Source organism: Melopsittacus undulatus, chromosome 2, assembly GCF_012275295.1.
Source record: "Melopsittacus undulatus isolate bMelUnd1 chromosome 2, bMelUnd1.mat.Z, whole genome shotgun sequence".
Classification (NCBI taxonomy): Eukaryota; Metazoa; Chordata; class Aves; order Psittaciformes; family Psittaculidae; genus Melopsittacus; species Melopsittacus undulatus.
Window position 1 is genome coordinate 116,416,631 of NC_047528.1, and position 19,920 is coordinate 116,436,550.

Sequence of the window (19,920 nt, forward strand, 5' to 3'; positions counted from 1 at the left end):
ATTTGTGTATTGTATAACTTTATTTCTGGTAAGTTTATGGTTTCTTTTAAAATCTTTTGAAACTCTGTTTTTCTTTGATTTACAGGCTTTAATGTTCAAGTCCATGTGTAAATCTAGATTTCAGGGCAAATGAATGCAGAAGTGTGCATACCTGTTCACGCACCTTTTAATGATGAAGTATCATTAATGTACTGTGATTTTGCAGTGATTTCTTACAAAGGAATTAGGGGTTTTTATGAGTTGCATCTTCTGAGACATTTGATAATGAAATGTAAGCCATGAAAACCTCAATGTTTAGATTCTGGTTTTAGTTATACTCTAACATTTTATTTGCTTTAGTAGCTTGAAGCAGACATACTTGGCTAATATGGCTAATTCAATTCGTAACCTGTTTAATACTTGATGTTGCATATGTCTAACTAAGCAAAACTGCAAACATACTATTTCTTTTTTCATTTTCAGTTGTGTTACTTGACACCACAGCTGTCCTTGGAGAACTAGGATGGAAAACATTTCCTTTAAATGGGGTAAGTCACTCACCATTTTGGTTTTATTGTCTGGATTTTGGCATTCTGACACTCTGGAAGTGAATGGCTATTATACCTGGGTGGATATTCTTACAACCAGAATGATTTTAGTTCGCATGACTGGAGCAGCCTGTGCTGTAAGTAGGAATAACAGATGTAAAAATAATGTGAGTACACATTATTATGCCCTTTTCTTGATTTTCTGAGTGTTAAGAATATGTCTTACTTTAAATCTGATTCCAACTGTTACACATCATAAAGTTCCATCTCAAAAATTCCTATGCTAAAGAAATGTTAGGACTACTTTTTTTTGTGAAATAAAAGGAAAAATAATTTTTGATATTATAACTTGAAACAAAACTTTGATAATTTAAGTGAAGATTAGGATAGACTTCAGCATCTGGTAAAATGGTGTCAGGTTGGCTAAATCAGAAGAACATTATGAATTTATTAATATAATTAAATCAGTTTAAATATTTATAGAATAGTTTTGTGGGGCTTTTTTTTCCTGCACTGACCCTTCTAGTTTGAAGTTTGCTCTTCCAGTTTAGTGTTTTACATGGGTTCACTGTGCTGTAACCAAAGATTGCCAGGAGGCACTTAACATTGTGTACAGGGCCCTAGAGTGTTAGCAGTGTCTGGTATACTTGGTGATGGCTTGGCAGGTGAGGCACAGGTGGAGAAGAGGAGCATTTTCACTCTCTGAATTTCAGCCATCAGTGGCTATACTGACAAAACCCATTTTCTCTTTCTACCTGGGCAATGCACCTAACAGAATTTCAGAGGCACTTATAGTTTCACTTTATAAGTGAGATACAATATGCTGGAGCATTTAACACCTATTGTATCGGCTTCTAGTTCTGATGTCACTGGGATTATCACTTGTTTTTCTATTAGCTGGCATTGTCTCTAAATTCTTGTGTATGAGACTACTTGCTTCTTTGAAATGAGCTCAGAAAATACGGTTTTTCTGAGTGAAAAATCCTGTGTATTTTTAGTTATTTTATTCCTTGTGATCTGTTCCAGAAGGAAGTAGGAACTGTCTATCCTCAGAACCTTAATAATCCATTTCCATAAAATGTCTGCATTTTTGCCCTCAGGGATTTCAAGCAATGTGGCATTTCTTAATCTCAGCCTATTTTCAACTTTATGGATTATTCTTTTTCAGAGTTTTCCAGTTCCTTATATTCCTAGATGAAATTTCATTGTGTTACGGATGCTTCTATGTTTTACATTTGGTATGCAGGCTCATGCAGTCTGAGTTATAATTCTGAAGTCTTATTTCCTTCCAATATTCTAGATAAAGCGAATACTGTCATATACCATGATGAGAAATGGTATATGTGAGGAATGTTTTGCTCTAGCTTTGTGATGAGCTCCACTGAATTGAACAGGCATTAGGAAAGCATACAAGATGTAATTTCATTTATTCCATGAGTTCTTAAAAGCTTTAGTTATTCCAATAAAACCCATCACAAATAAACAAGCACAAAATCAAAGTTGATTTAAAACATAACTATTACAACATATCTATTTTGGTTGGTCATATGGAAAATTAACATTAGTTTTGCAATACACAGAGGTTTTCAGTTATCTTAGGACCTTTGCTGTGTTTTAAGAATTGGCCGTGCTTACCAGAATACAGGTGGATGTTTGAGTCAGTACTTGGGATTCAGTTATTGGGGATTTTCCCAAATAGGTGCAATTTAGTTATAATAAAAGTAGCTGGAGTCAGTAAGTTGGAGAAATGTGGTTTGTAGGTTGAGGAAAATATACAGAATAAGGCTTCCTGGGGATTTAATAGGCAGAAGAGCCTAGAGTGAAAACTGTGAGATAAGCAGAGTAAATAGTTACGAGAAGTGCACGGGTACTTTTAACTTCGGGAGAAAATATGTGTAAACTGTTGATGAATTAGCCTGAGCTGTAAATGTCATAAAGATTCATGTGCACTAAAACAAGTAAGTTTCTGAACAGACTTTTGGGGAAGTTGTACAGCTGAGAATCCATGATTTGGAGAAGCATGATCCATTTAAGAAAGAGCCTGTAAGGTATTGGTGACACACAGCAGGAGATGACAGGATATGCAGGCAAACAAGGTCCTCCCTTTCTTACAGGGGAATGAAGTAAAATGCCTAATGTCAAAAGGCTGCTGTGAGCAGTATGACTAGTGGCTATGATGCTCCTCTGAAATGGTGCAGAAAGAATGAACAAACAGAAAACCCCAAATAAATAGTGGAGACAAATTACTTATGAAATGAGAGTTATTTCTCTCATTTAGAGTTATGCAGAACTTTTGATTAAAATCAGTAATTGCTAATATTTCAGAGTCAGTGTCATTCTGACAAACTGCATTAAAATATACCAAATGTACACATTGGTTTAGATATTTGAACATAGTGAAGAATTGCATAAAGCTATTAAAAGATGAAAAGTCACATTACTTTGGCTTATAAAATATTGAATATACTAAAATTAAACTAGGATATATTTCTAAACTGGTTTGATACAGTTTATTTCTTTACCAGTTTTACTCTGGGATTCTGTACCTTACACAAAGGTAACAAGAAAACTGAGCGTACAAGTGCTCATGTAATTAACAGAATATGCCATTTCTATACGTCTTGGGGTCACTTTAGTATGTCGTCTTTGCAACAAAAGGTCAATAGTCATGTTAATTACTATTTGATTCTTTTTAAAACATAAGGCAGAACAGTGCTTTTGGGATCATTTAATAACTTCTATAATACTTACTGTATCTAGTAAAGAACAGTAAAACTTGTCTTTCTAAATCTCGCAGAAACATCAGAGATGTTATTATATGTCCACAGTCTTGTCTAATCCGAGTTACTTATCTGTTCTAATATAATTCAGAATACGGCATAATTATTTGTGTGATTGAGATTATCACTGCAGGAATAAGAACCTGTTTTGTCCTGTGATGGTTTAGTCCATCAGCATTTTCCCTTTTCTTGGAGGAGAGTGGCAGGTTTTGGTTTGTTTGTGGGTTTGATAGATAGTTTTGTTCAGATAGTGCATACATCTTAGAACTAACCAATAACTCCAATAACTTTAATCAAACATTTCTCCTCTTCTATTTTAAATGAGTGTATGTGTTGGTGTTTAGATGTGTAAGAAAGGTGTCATTGACATAGATACTGCTCTCATGAACATATTTGAGGTTAGGAGGACGGGATGATAGGTTTTCTTGAGGCTGTGGCATTAACAGAAATCATAATTTACTGACATACTCAGTCATGAAGAATGTTTCCATTAAATAGCAACTGGAAAAACAGTATTTGGAATTTGGTTAGTATTGAGTATCCATCAAACTAACAGGCTAGAGTAAAATAGGAGAAAAAAACAGGATGTATGCTTTTGGAATTGGCAGAACCTTCACTTCCCAGATTTATTTATGGTAGTTTCAGAAAATAATGTTTGCAAGCTTTCAGCACTTTTGGTAACCCAGAGGTAGCTACAAGCAAGTAAAGATACAACGCAGTAGTTCTCTATGGGGCATTTGTATGCAGTGCCATCATATAGCTGCAAAGTTGAGTTATGCGCAACTGTGTTATCCATTCCTTTGTAATATAATAAGTGATTTTAGTTTTTCATTTTCTCCCCAGTTATTTGTGCAACCTTCCTGAAGCATGAGAATACAATAGTTTTTCTTGCAAATGCGTTTTCTGTATTTTCTTGTCAGTTTGGTTTTCCTTGTATTTTGAACAGGTAATAAATTAAGTGCTTAGAGCTACAAAATGCAGCATATCTTTGAGGTCAGTAGTATCAGCTTGTGTTGATTGAATTCTAATTTAGCTTCTCAGTGATAGGCTGTCTAAAATTTCTGCTTTAATAATGGACATATCTGATACTTCCTGTGTTCTTTGGGCTATAGTTCAAAATGACTGATTGATTTATGAAAAAGCATGCTCTAAGAGATGAAAATAGATCTTTACTCAACAAACTGTCACCCCATAACCTTGGAAATGTAGAACAAGTTGGTTTGGATTGCGAAAGAAACCCTTCATAGGTTTGAGAATGTAAATGTGTCCTGGTGGGCAGGCTGCTTGAGTTAATTGAAGTCAGTTTGCTGACCTTGGGGACAGGATTATATTTGCTAGGTTTTCTCACCACAGCAGGTGATGCTGTGCCTGTCAGAAGGACAGTTTTTCTAGGGGATTAAGCATGATTTAAGTGATTAATAAGGTTTTGAACATTAGGGAGGAAAGGAAAAAAATGGGAAAGCATAACTGAAATGTAGTGGTCCACTAGCAGTAATGGTAGTAAAATAATGTACCTTAGGCAGCTTCAGTTGTTGGGGCTTTTTTCCTTCTATCTTTGGTGTAACTTCTTAAAGTATTTATTTCCCATTACATTAAACAATGTAAGACAATTTTGTGAGTGAAGTTTGCTCACGGGCTCTGGTTTGGAGACTGTTGTCATAAGGGCCTGTCTATTCCTGAAAAACATCTACCATAAGTATCCTATAGAGTCAAAGAATGCCTTATTTCACATGAGCTGAATCATTACTTGGCAACTGTTAATTTGGAGTAAAGTCTTTTTAATTAAAGAAGAAAACAATAATGAAAACATGTGCTTCTACCATTAATCTCAATTTTAACTTGTGTGTGGCCACTTCATAAACTCCAAAATAATTGTAAAATCAGTGTAACAAATGGTAAGGTGACTCGTAAAACAAAGCTGTGAGAAACTATTTACACATGGAAGGGGCTTGCAGAATTTACCTTGTCACAGTAGGCACAACGTATAGCCTTGTCACAGTAAAGAGCCTACTAGAAGCCCTCTAAATTATTTGACAGCTTTGTGAATGATGAAACTATTTTAACCCCATTTTCTGCAGTTACTTGAACAGCTTTCTTGTCAATTGGTAAATTTCCTCTTGATTTATCCACAGAAGCAGTTCTATTTTGAATATCTTCTTTCTTTGGGGGATCTTTTAAGCTTTTAAATAACTCTCCGTAATTTACCATTTTAGTGGGGTTTCTGTTTTTCAGTAGTGAATTTGTTGAGACTGGACTTGTCAAAGCACTGATTTATTGGGTTTTTTTTTGCCTACCAGACTGATTATTTACCCTCCCTGTTAGAATAATCTTTTACATTAATGCATCAATCAACAATTGACTTAACTCCTTCTTAGCTAATTAGAAGATACTATAGCTTATAGTAACATATTTTTGAATGGCTTACCACTGGTTTTCATCAGTACACACTAGTGTTTTTTCATGTTGTCATCAGAGGTGATACTGAGGTTGTACAGTGCTAATGTGTAAACATTTCTTCCAGCGTAGCTGCATCCGTCTTCTCCTTCACTTTTAAACTAATCCCTCTGAAGGTGATTTGACCTGGGAATATGTCTGGGGACATCTTACACAATACAGAAGATTTTTATTTATGCATTTTCTGAGGTGGATTGATTATTTTTTCAAAATTCTCCTGATTTCCTTTGAAGTCACATGGAAACAAAACATTTCTAAAGAAAGAGAGAAACTTAGACCCCTTCCTTTATAAAACTGTTAGTAAACAGCACAGTATAGTAAGGAGTAGTATGAAGTGGGGAAATCATAGAATCATAGGGAAAGTAATGTGACAGTGGTGAAAAATAGGAAGATAAGTAAAACACAAGCATCAGTGAAAAGCACTAATACACAAAAAGAGAGATTAGTGCACTAAAAGATGCTCAGGAGAAAGGAAAGAATGTAACTCCCATAGGTTGAGATAAGAACAGTTCAGTATCTCAGATATAACACAAACCACTGCTGCTACCACCAATAATAATAATGATAAGGGAAACAGAAAGGGGAGAGAATAGAAATGGTTAGCACCCTTTGACTGATACCCAGTGTGACCTGACCAGTGTCCTGGACCTTCCGGATAGCTTCCCCCAGTTTCTGTACTGGGGATGATGTGATGTTGTATGGAATACCTCTTTTGCTAATTTGGGTCAGGTGTTCTGTCTATGCTTCCTCCTTCTTATTGACCAACACCCCCAAGTCCTTGTCCACAGGGCTGCTCTGAATCTCTTCCCAACCTGTAGCTGTGCCTGGGATTGCTCTGACCCAGGCGTAGCTCCTTGCACTTGTCATGGTTAAACTTCATGAGGTTGGTATCAGCCCACCTCACAAGCGTGTCAAGGTCCCTCTGGATGGCATTCCTTCCCTCCAGCGTACCAGCTGCTTTGATAAAACTGCTCCCTACCCACAGATTAAACACAGAACATTATGTTACATTTGTCACACATTTGTCAGTGTTCTCTCCCCAGATCTTGCCTGCTTCTTACCTGCTCTCTGAGAGGGCAAACTGAGAAACAGAGAAGGCCTTGATGCTGTGCAAGCACTGTTCAGCAACAGCTAAACCACTGGTGTGTTCTCAGTACTATTTTAGTCACCAGTCTAAAACACAGCAACATATGGAGAACTATGAAGAAAATCAACCCTATCCCTAACCTGGTAGACATAACTAGAATTACTTGTGTGAAAGTCAACAGGAAAAAATGCCAATACCAAAAAAAACGCTTCTGTCTGAAGGTGTATTACTTGTATTCTAAGTAAATTGTAGAATCATTTGGTTTGGAAAGACCTTTAAAATCCTTGAGTCCAGCTGTAAACCTAGCATTGTCAGGTTCACTAAACCATGTCATCAGTACCTCCAGGGATGGTGACTCAGCCACTTCCCTGAGCAGCCTCTTCCAATGCTTGATCTCAGTGAAGAATGTTTTCTTAATACCTGATTTAGATTTCTCCTGCCACAACTTGAGGCCATTTCCTCTTGTCCTATAGCGTGTTACCTGGGAGAAGAGACAGACTCCCACCTCACTACAACCTCCTTTTAGGGAGTTACAAAGAGTGATAAGGTCTTCCCTGAGCCTCCTTTTCTCCAGGCTAAACAACCCCACTTCCCTCAGCTGCCCAAGGTAAAACTTGTTCTGTAGGTCCTTCACTAACTTCATTGCTGTTCTTTGGATACATTCCAGCACCTCAGTGTCTGTCTTGTAGTGAGTGGCCCAGACCTGAACGCAGGATTTGAGATGCACTGTCACCAGTGCCAAATACAGGGAAACAGTCACTTTTCTAGTTTTCTTGGCCATGCTGTTTCTTATACAAGGTGTGCTGCTTGGTCTTCCGAGCCACTTGGGCATACTCTGAGTAGTCTGTGGAACAGAGGATTGAGCTATGGATAGATGTTGCAGAAGTAACAAGAAGTAAAGTTTTAACTAAGAACTGAGGACATTTTTGAGAAAAGATGCATCCTAAAGTCTAAATTCCCCCCTCTATTCCAGCAGTTCAATGGCAATGAAAATATCTAGTTACATTTATGAAAGCTCAGCAGCAGGATTTCAGAGGTGTCACAGAGGCTGTGGTTTTAATAACAAGTTTAATAGAAGGTAGGGATTTAGCTGTCAGAACATTTAACAAGGATGAAGGAAAAAGAAGGAAGCTAATCAGATTTTCACACAATACAGGGTGTTTGAAGTGATGGCATTGGGAAATATATTTGAAGTCGGGTATTTGAGCTGCAATTTGGGCATAATCAGACCCCATGCTCTGCAATATGATATTTAGTATCTTTTTTGATGGTCAAGATGTTGTATGAAGGAAAAGGTAAATTAAGGAGCTTTCTTGGGTGGTTTTGGTTTGTTTTTAGATTAATTTCTATCTGCAGGGATTAAACAATTAGGTGTATCCAAGATCTAGTTAAATGCCTAGGAAAGCTTCTGTCAAGGAGTTGCTGTTCCTATTATGGAATGAGTAACTTGTGGGATTTAAGTTTCTGTGTTTCTTTTAGGAACACTTATTAAAACCTTGAAGGTTTTCCTGAAAAGCCTATGCCCCTGGGAATGTCAATGTGTCTTTTGAGGAATGCCTGATTTTCTGCTTATGCCTGTGTTTCCTGATAATATGGCACAAATCTTAATTTGCCTGCATATGTAATTTGAAAACCTTGGCCAAAGAAGTAGCTGTGACTGTGCTGGGAATTCGTGTATCTACTGGATGGATGCAGGGTTACCAGGACATATTTATTGCAAACACATTAGGGCCCATTTGTACTTGCCCATTATGCAGTGACAGACCTAAAGCATTACTAGCCTAAACAATGAGGTGGAATTTGCTGGAATTTAAACAAACAATAAACCCACAACAAACCAGACAACCAAAACCCCAACAAACCACTTGTAGGAAAGTATATGTAAGGCAGGAGAATTATAAACATATTTGGATGATTCAGTATAGAATAGCTATATACTTAAGTAGTAATCTGTAATAATAAAGCAATAGAAGTGGTCTCTAAACTGCTCAACGAAAACCAATTGATTGTATTTTTAGTGTACTGCGTGGCAAGAGTGAACTTTTTGGTAGTAATGTTGCATATACTTTTTGCATTATTTTTCCCATTTCTGTTTAATTTAAATAGTATTGGATATAAATACATTCTTAGTAAAGGCAAAATTTCCTGTATATAACTGGAACTGTGTGCCATCTGTGGAGCTGCAGCATTTTTCATACTGGTTTTCTAGTAGGATGACCTCTTACTAGAATGTCAAGCTGAGAGTTTGCTATTTCCATTTCATTCTCTGTAACTATCTAAACATTTAACATAGAACATAGCAAGGGGGGTAAAATCCATGTTGAATCCATAGCTGAAATTCAAACCTATCAATTTAATAGAGAAATGATATGACACTTAAGAAGTTTGGCTCTTTTTTGTCCAAGATCTAACTTCTCCAACTCACCCCTCACACCAGGTACTCCTTGTTTTCTTACTTGTCTTTATGCTTTCCTGACTATTAAGGAGTCTGGTTTTTCCAGGCTTTTAAAATCATTTTTGAGTAGCATGAGGAACATGATAAAGAAAAGGAAAACAAAACAGGCAGGCTTATAATCCTTGATGCAGAGAAGGGCTATTTAAAATATCACCCTTTTTTCCCCTAAGAAAGTTTGTTTGCCTTAGATGCAGTTCATGCATTCAATGCCCAGAAACTGCTAAGTAGTAAATATAAAGCTATTTGCTGTATTTTCTTACCATGCTGATTTTAATGTGTTTTGTATATCTTGTATGTTATAATGCACTAAGAAAGATTATTCTTTTTCAATGTGTATTATATAGTAAAAGAGGGGCAAAAAGGGTATTTATATTTTTTCATGTTTCTCATTCTAGGTGTGAGAAACACAATAGGTAGTGGAGCACAGTAAGCATTTAACTTGTTCAGTTGTGCAGTCCCACAAAATGAATGCTAAATCCTGTATTGCTTTTTCAAAATGCATTGGTTGGAAGTTACAATAAACGAATTCCATACACAGGTTGCATGTCTATGTACTCAGTGTGTGAAAAATACTGCAAGTCTTTGTAGGCTGCACATCCGTATCTTGCATTCAGAAGTTTACAATATCTTGCCTTACCGAAAAATGCAGGAAGAAGAAAAGTATAATTTAGTGAAAATTAACACATTTTTTTGCCTTTTTTTATGTAGAGAATTGTATTTTGAGAAGGAAAACATACTGGGTTGAGGGAGAAGGAACCATTCATTTAAGTTGTATGGGGTATATTTTCAGAAGAGTTGAATTAGACAATTTTTATGGTTTCTGCCAGCATGTCAATACTCCAGAATTCAAAAGATTCATGCATATCCATTCCCAATTCTATATAATACTGTTCTGGCATAATTCAGTGTTCACTGTGCTCACACATGGAATGCCAAAAGAAAGAATGCCAAGTTGAGTGTTGCCTTCATTACTGAATCATGGAGAAGAAAGGTTAAAAGGAAAGTGGAAGAAAAGCAATATTTATGGAAATAACAGATGCATACTGAACATCTCTTTATCTGAACCATTGTATTTTCAGAGACTTAAGAGAACTGCTATATGGAACTCCTGGGAAATACCCCTTCGAATTCCCATGTGCTTAGGAAATGGCCTCATAAATGCTTAAGTAGTTGATAAATACCTAAGTATTCTGAAAAGCAATCTCTCTGGATTGCTCAAAAGCCACAGAAATATTTTTTCCCAGGAGAGAAAGGTAGAAGTAGCAGCAGCAAAAGAGGCTTCTCTGTCTCATGACCGGTTGCAGCTTTTTAGTTATATGCTGCATTCAGTAACTGAGGAGAACTAAGCAAACTGCTGAGACTTTTAGTCATTTCTAGTGACAGGAATAACCTATTTTCTAAACGTGGATCTTCTGTGTCTAATGAAAATGAAAAAATATTCCTAAGGATTTGCAATAGCTTGACTTTAAACTGGAAGCCTTTACTTAGAGTTAACAGAAAAGGAAGATAAAACCCCCCAAACAAACAAAACCAAAAGAGCCCCCCTAAAATTTACTTTTGACTCTTTCACAGATGTTTACATACATTGAATGAATTTTTGAAGTTACAGGAAACTAACCCATTGATAAAGAAATCTGCAAGCTTGAAACAGTTTCTCAGCTACTTTTAAGTACTAAGCACACACATCGTTCCCCATTGAAAATTGCAATAAATCACTTATTTTCTGATGGTGCTTTAAATTATGTTGGTACATGGGTACCAAGAGTTCCTAACAGTTGTAAGGATGGAAAGAGTGTACACTCATAGGTTTTCTGCTCTGCTGGAATTTTCACTGAGTGGATCTTAGTATAGCAGTTAGGAATGGGTTGGACACAATGAAATACTACTCTCTTTCCCAGAGTTTTTTCCCTTGTGGTGCTGAGACAGACCTTCCCATTTCTTTTTGGGAACATGTGGGACAAGAAGGACTCTATCACTTTGACATTATCTGCGATCATCATTTTATTTGCAGTCTTCAAGGGGTAAATACATTCGGTCTTCATCCTTGTAGGCAAAGAGAGTTTTCTCCCTGCTTTTTCTTGCTCCTTCGCTTGTATTTTATATTGTCAAAAGGTACCTGTTTTATCTGCTTCCTCAGTGACATGCATTTTGTTGTCCATGTGTTGATGCTAAATATTCAAGTAGACATAGAGGCTATGAATCTTCTTAGCTAAAAAATGGTCAAGAAGCTGTAGTAGAGAAGATTGTGCACACTCCTTGCCTGATAACTTTCTCCTTGCTGCGTTGCAGTGATCCCACTAGCTGTCTCTAAGACAGGTCTTCCATGAACTCAGGGCTGAGATGAGACCAAGCCCTCTTATAAATGTTGGAGGACTAAAACTAGGCCTGAGACTGAAAAAAGTACTGGATTGAAATGGTTGTGTTGAAATTCTTTTCTGCTTTGCTCTCTGTCAGTCTGTCTCTAAACCACTAATATGATGCTTGAGCTTGAAAACTCTTCTCTGAAGAACAGTTGACATTTAAAGTGTACAGCAATTGCTAGTCTAAAATTTAAAGAGTTGAAAACTGTAGATTTAGGAAGATAGACTACAGATGTGGTTCAGTGTGCATACCCTGCAAAGGGGTCTGAGCAAGTACAGAGGCCTTTACCACATGGATTATGTGTTTATGTAAGCAATCATAGCAGAAATGGATACTCCTCACATAAGCCTAATAAGCTGCTTCAAAAATGTGGAAAATAGGTAGTTTGCAGATATGTTTATTGACTTCTAATAGGGAAATGGAAGTATTTTTAATAAACACACTTATTTGGAGAACAAAATAGAAACCCAGTAGAAAATCCAGGTGTTTATGAATAATGATTTATAACTGCATTTCAGATTTAAGAGGATAATCCTCTGTTGTATTTGATCAAAAGAATCCTTTCTTAAGAGTTTAAAATATGTAACTTGCAGAAATAAATTGCAAGATCACAAATGCTGTTGGGATGCAGAACAGCATTTGAAGGATGCAGATGTTTTACTGACTCTTGCTTTTCAGGTTTCTTTTTGTAAGACGAGCATATGACCTTGAAATGAACAGGAATGGTTGATCTCACTTAGCAAAATAGTACAGATTTCATTCTGTGCTTCTGGAAGCTTGATGGTCCTGTGGGGTTTGTTTTAGAAACAAGCAGAAGTTTTCCAGTGCATGCACTGAGATAAGGTGGAGATGAACCTATCTCTGGGTATTTTAATATTGGGCAAGGATTTTATCAACCAAATCTGTTTACAAATGCAAACCAATAAAGTCTCCCAAACAGGGCTATCAGTGAATGGAACAAATATGCATAATTTCAACTAGCAGCAGTTATTTTAAGAAGCTTATGAATGTTTCTTTGGAATTGATTAGTAGTGTTAAAAAACTGGGTATATTGCAGAGTAAAAAGAAGCAACCAAGTGTAACTTAGCAGACACAGAGCTAAATAATGCAATGATATGTTTAATATGGCTTTGTTCAGTGATTTCCCTGCATGTCTGTTGGTAGTTTTCATCGGGTTTCCATGCTGCAAGGAATACTACCAATTTCTTAATTTTTCTTAAGGAAGAGCTCAAATGTTTTGCTTTGCCTCTCAGCTAATGAATGCACAAATATTCTTTCATTATGCTTATGACTAGTAAGTCATGAAGTGGTGAGCATTAGACATATACTTTATGCCCTAAAATCTGGCCAGTAATGTTCAGCTTACTACCATAGAAGTCACTACATACATGTTGGGTCTTATGCATGTCACGAAAAGGCTACTAATAGTTTTGTATCAAAGTAGTTTAAAAGGGTGATAGACTTCATTAATAGCATTAGCATAGTGAAGGAGATTGCTTTGGTTCCCTGTTTCATGTAGGCTAGCTAAAGGGATTGACTTTAGCTCCCTGATTCTTGCCATGATGATTAAGGGGATTTGTTTAAACATCCGATTTCATGTGGCATAGCTACTATAAAAGGATTAGTTTTGGATTCTACTTTCACAAAGGAAAGCTAAGGGGATTATCTTTACCTTTTCATTCCATGACAAAATAACTAAGGGCAATTGCTTTCACTGACCATGTGCTTGCATCATAATTTTTCTTGCCCCTACTGTTCTTGTTTTAGTTTCTTTTCCTCTGTTCCTTCTGCCCAAAGTCATTCTACTTCAAATACCCTGCAATTAGAAGGCTCATATTGAACTTTTTATCCATTTAGGGAAATTAATGAGAAGTAGTGAAATTCCATGTGTTTTTGTTCTCTTCCTCAGTGAAACTCAAACATTAGTGTTTCTTTGGCAGTACATGTTCTTCTGCAATTGATTTCTGGCAATGAACATGACCATGAGCTTTAGCTCAGTAGCTGAAGGACTCAGAGAACTGTCTGCACTGCCTATAGGAGCAAAACTGCAGAAATGCTTGATTAAGTCCCGTGAATGGATCACCAGAGCTACATGTAGTATAGCCAATTCCATGCAACATCAAATCCAAGCCAAGAGACACTCTGGAAGGGCAGGGTTTGTAAGCTAGGCAGCAAAACCCTTCACTTGAGTGCTCTCAGAAGCTCTCCTTGTGCTGCTTCTTTGAATATGCCAGTTCCAGTAGAAAAATCTCAGAGGCCTTTGTATCAAATTGCATTGTTCAGCCAGGACAAATTAATATCTTTCAAACCACTTAGGAGCAACTGAGATGTCTGTATGTAAATTCAAAACAAGGCACTTCATGCACAGCTAATGAATTTATCTCTGTGCTATTAAATAAACTGGGATCTGTGCCCTGGCTTTGAAGACAGACATCTCTACAAAGCAATGATAAATACTTGCTCTTATCTGAATCTCTATCTTGGGCATGAGCAGTTTTTAGTCTATAAATCCAGAAACTAATGAGCTTCTTTTTTTTGCAATCTATTTTTTATATCTTTTTAATCATTACTTATTTGCCTAATGGAATTGCTTGAAAATTTATATATATGCTTACCAAAACACTGTGACATATGCATGTTTTAAAGGTGTTTATTTTGGTGTGCTTGAAGTTAAAAATATGTTCAAATTCTGTGAAGAACTGGCCCTGTTTATCTATATTGTGTCAGAATACATAGGTATGTAAGCAGTTGGAAAAGAATAGACATTGGCTTCTAGCTGAATGCCCTAACTCAGCTTTAAATTTCTAAGGCTCTTTAGCCGTGACATTTTTCCTTTGCCTCTGAAAGTAAATTGCAACAAAACAGTTTGGAAAGCAAGCTGATTTTACATGGAATTTTTCCCATTTCTGAAGAGAAAGAAATGCAATGAAGAAGTTCTTCCAGAAAAGCTAACCTGCCAAGCATTGCATGTCTTGAGCCTTTTATGGAATAGGTAGTAATTTATTGAGGAAAACATGCAGGAAAGCACCTCAGTAAAAAATTAACTTCTCTGTAATGTATCTGTGGTAGCAGTGCTATGAGAAATTAGGCTTTAACTCAAGCCCAGCTGATTTACCCAGTATAGGATCAGCGTGTGATGAAGATGAAAACAATTTAGTCTTCCTCTCCCCCCCATTTGGATCAGTACAGGAAATTTCCTGAGGGAGCATGTCTTGTTCTTCAGCATTATTTTGATTCATACACTCATGGTGAAGAATTTCCTTCTTTGCCTGCTACGGAAGAGCCAGAGTAATAGGATAAGAGTTTCTGCAATGGCTTTGATCTGAATATTCCTCCCCCATGGGAATCACTGTGAATCTACAACCTGGTTGCATGAACTAATTTATGGTCAATGATTATTAAATGTTGTATTTCTTTACTCCACTGGAATAAAGTTATTTCCTGCATGTATTTTAATATGAATACACAGTACGATACTAGAGATAGCAAATTAATCACAATGAGATAAATTTTGTGCGAGAGTAAAGCTTGAATCTTTATGGAGTATTGAGGCAGGTTTTTTAATGCTGCTTCTGTAGTACTGTTGCATATAGTAGGGCTTTTAAAAAGTTTCACCACCTAAGTTTTGTTCCTGTGGAGTTAAGGTTACTCAGATATAAGGCAGAACTTCAGTGAAGACAAATTTAGACATAGGAACATCTGCTAAGAGTTATGAGTGCAAGGGTTTTTTAGCTAAATGTCAAAAATAGGATTATAGCAAGAACTATAATACATGGTTATAGTCAACTGCATTAGATTATGCAGAGGAATAAAACATAGGAAGCTTTTTTGGCTTTAAGCCCCAGAAAAATGTTTTCATCAGGAGTTCCATTGAAAAGAAGTTTTATCTTTTCAGTATCCCTATTTTCCTTCTCTTTACAAAGTAAATCAATTAAATATTAGTGATAGGTTGGCAGTAAGTAAAAAACCCAACCTTCCTATGGTCATCATAGATCACTCACTACCAACTCTTGGAAAATTCCATAACAGGAATTTAAACTGAGGCTTGACAGCTTTTGAAAGCAGCAGAAGAATGATTTACTAGTTCTATAAACTGTAGTCCTGATTTCCCTAGCATTTTACTTCTCTGTGAACACTTCAGTGAAACTTTCAGTTGTGTGCAGCTTTAGCCTACATGCTGCTGGATGCATTGAGGTCCAATATACTTTATTGTATACACTGGCTAAACATGATTTTTTAATTTGCTTTCTTTTAATATCATGCAAAGGTGTATTAGTAAGATTTTGTTTACAAGTGTTAAAAGTCAGGCAGGGGATGCTTTTGAAAAGCTTCTGAATTTTAGCTAAAGGAAATGGTTGCATTTGAAACGGCATTTCTGATTCCTTTATTTGAGTTGTAAATACAACTGTTGTTGGTGCTATGTAGGAGAAATTAAACATTGTCAAAGAAAGGTCCAGTAAGTGTTAAACTACTTATTAAGAAGCAATATACTTTGTTGAAGCCACTGTTTTCTGTGATTGTATTAAAAATGAAATGGATTATCTACTAAGTTGTGATTTAAGAATAAGGTCAAGGATCTCAAAGATACCAAAAATGTTTCAAAAGGTTAGTGAGAACTTGTTCCTATGCAGTTCTGTGGGTGATTTTGTAGTTTTTCTTTTCCAGTTACTTTGAATAGAACCTTTTTATGTTTTGACTTTTTCAGATTTACTTCATTACAAGAGTTGAATATGTATTGCTCATTTTGATCTGCTTACATTTGCACTGGTACATCAAAGCTGGTTTGTTGCAATTTTAGGAGTGATACATAATCTTGTTGTTCCTTAGCACAGGTCATATAAATACCATTGAACAGTGTCACAAAGGAAGTTCAGTATCAATTATATCATACCTGGTTTCCTTGGAAGTGGAATTCAGCAGTTTCTGTAGAGTGTGGTTCATGTGGCAGAGGAAACACTGCCTTCCCTGTAAAGTTCATAGCTTTATGTAATATGATTTGTAATTACTTTCATTACCCTTGGGAATATGGCATTAGAAGAATAATACTTTCATTCAAAATCTTAGTTTGTCTAAAATAATGCCACAGCTAATGCTGACTAACGTGGTATTTGAGACAGCAACTTCCTTAATCCCTGGATTTTAAAAAACCCTTTTAAACTGTAAGGTACATTTTGAGACCTTAAATTAAAGGCAAATGTAAAGTTCTGACAGTTCATGGATTTCCTTGCTCTTTTTCACTTATTAAAGAAAACAAGGGACTAAATTTACTATTTGCAGGTGAATGTAGAAGAAACAGGGAGAATGTCTTAGCCACCATCTGAAAGTCAAGTATTTTCATATCTGTATCTTGGTATAGGTGCAGATGGCATCTGGCATGCTTGATGGAGCTCCTTGGACTAAAAATGTATGCAGTATGGGTTATAAGCTATGTCTTTTGTACCTGTTAAATTCTTAGATGTGGGTGATATATACAGTATTTGCCTCAAAAATGTGTGAAACCCTACAGATACTGCAATAACAAAAATCTCTGAACCACTGGCAAACAGAAGTGGCATACATTAAATGCATCCTTGTCTCTAAACTGGAGGGACATAAATCTGATGGATGAACCACTTGCTAGATAAAGAATTTGCTGAATGGCTAAGCACAGAGTTGCTTAATGTCCAGTTGGAGACCAGTAGCAAGTGATGTCCCTCAGGGGTCAATGTTGGGAGTAATCCTATTCAACATCTTTATCAGCAGCGATGGACAGTGGGATTGAGTGAGCCTTCAGCAAGCTTGCTAATGGCACTGAGCTATGTGGTTTGGTTGATATGCTGGAGGGAAGGGATGGGATCCAGAGGGAGCTTGACATGCTTGTGAGGTGGCCAGTGCTAAACAAAGCAAAATGCAAAGTCCTACACCTGGGTTGGGCAATCCCAGGCACAACTACAGGCTGGGCAGAGAAGAGATTGAGAGCAGCCCTGTGGAGAAGGACTTGGGGGGGTTTATTGATGAGAAACTGAACATAAACTGGCTTCTGAGTATGCTCACAGCCCAGAAAGCCAACCGTATCCTGGGCTGCATCAAAAGGAGCGTGACCAGCAGGTCGAAGGAGGTGATCCTGCCCCTCTACTCTGTTCTCCTGAGACCTCACTTGGAGTATTGTGTGCAGTTCTGGTGTCCTCAACATAAGGACATAGAACTGTTGGAACAAGTCCAGAGGAGGCCATGAGGATGATCAGGGCCTGGAGCACTTCCCATATGAAGACAGGCTGAGAAAGTTGGGGCTGTTCAGCCTGGAGAAGAGAAGGCTGCATGGAGACCTCATAGCAGCCTTCCAGTATCTGAAGGGGCCCTATAAGGATGGTGGGGAGGGACTCTTTGTTAGGGACTGTAGCAATAAGATAAGGAGTAATGGGTTAAAAGTTAAACGGGGGAAGTTTAGATTGAATATAAGGAAGAAGTTCTTTTGTCAGAAATCTCTTGCAGTGGGCAACAGTTATAAAAGTCTTGCTCAGAGCACAACTGGAAGGACCAGCATTTTAAGGACAGGGGAATTCAATAAAGAGTTTCAGCTGAAAAGGGGTATCTTTGTCCATAAAAGTTTTAAATAAAATGCAAAGGATTCTTGTCTTAGGTGAATTGATAAATTGACATACCTTATAAAAAGGAATCTCAGTCTAATTTTAAAGACCCTATAGCAAAGTGACATATACAAGATTTTATTTTCTTATTATTTTCTTGTCCCTTGTAGAAATAATGTGCATTCATTTCTATCACAAACACAATGCAAACAGTCTTCAAGCTATGTGACAGTGTATATTTGGTATTGTAGCTTGTTGAAGAGTCAAAAAGTTCAGACCTCAGCTACCTAAGAGAAAAAAACCACAACAAACCCTATAGAAGTACTAAAGGAATTTTGCTTTGTGAATCCTGTAATTAGTGGAGAATAAAGGAGTGATCAACACATGCCACATCTTTACTCTGATTTTCTTTGTCTATAGATAGTGCAATATGCTTTCCAGCAGAAAATTCACAATGTTTTCAGTAACCATGGCTATTATCAGTTCTGTTGCTTTCAGTTGAAATTAATTAAGATATTGTGTTAAGTGCAGAGAGCATTTTGTTTGTAATTAGTTGCTGACTTTTTGATAGCAATGATGCTATAGAAATATGTAGATTGTTGTATATGATCATATATGTCTTGTGATGTGCTGCATTTTAGAAGTCACTCTTGCAATTGTTGTAAGTCTGACTTTTTTGTACCCTGCTGTCTCACAAGTTTTCTGGCTGCATTTGTCAGTTCATTTGGCTTCCTTCTGCTCCCTTCCAATCTGTCAGCAGGCTTGCAACATTTTCATTTCTGCTAGCTGCATCACTTAGATTCCCCTCAGTGTTCAATCTGTTCTGCATTCATTGTGCCACGTTCTGTGCTGAATTTGTAATTGTGTCCAGAAATAGTAACTGACAGTTGGTCACTTGGAAAATGGGACAGCTAAGAAATTATGATGAAATTAGTTTAATGTACTTAAACCAAAAATGACAAATCATATATAGGATAATATAATAATAGATACTTCATTTAAGACAAGAGTAGTATGATTGGATTTTCTGAGTCAAGAGTGAAGTTTTGCCTCTTTAGAAAATATGAGTACCTTGTAATTCCGATCTGTGGTCCACATTTTTAAACTTCCACCACCATATGTAAAGTATCCCCAACCCCAGCTAGCTTTTGAGATGTCATGAGCCCACTTACCAAATATGGAGTGAGGATTTGCTCCAGTCTGCTATGTCTGTGTCTAAATTAGGTTCTGGGAGGTTTTGTTTATTGCTCAGATATGTTTATATTACTGTATCAGATCTTTGTGGTTTGAAACTTGCATGTCAGTTGAGTAATCCTGATATCCTACCATCAGTGTGTCATAGGGTGGTATTAGAGTATCATGCAACTCTAATCTTTAGGCCTTTGTCTTTATGATCATAGAATCATAGAATAGTTAGGATTGGAAAGGACCTCAAGATCATCTTTCATATTCATAGACATAGCCTCCAAATCTTCAACTTGTAAAAGATGTGATCAATTAATATCTTCAAAGCATTGTAGATAATTAAAAAATATATAAAGTAGTGCTTCCAAAATGGTACCAAACTGACCAACCCCCTGAAACATAAATGCCTTGGCCTTATTACTCTGTGTGTGGGTACCTATTGAAAACAATATGTTAATTTCCAACTAACAACAATTTGGAAACATTGTGTTTGTCTCAAAGTTGT

General features: G+C 36.7%; 1 protein-coding gene across 2 annotated transcripts in view; it reads left to right on the forward strand.

Moving 5' to 3' along the window:
* Positions 1-19,920, forward strand: part of EPHA6 (EPH receptor A6) — a 436,532-nt gene that overhangs the window by 34,312 nt on the left and 382,300 nt on the right. For both annotated transcript variants that reach the window (XM_034072841.1, XM_013127941.2), the window contains exon 2: positions 463-527. In XM_034072841.1, the coding sequence (XP_033928732.1) occupies positions 463-527 (65 nt within the window). The remainder of the gene's footprint in view (positions 1-462; positions 528-19,920) is intronic.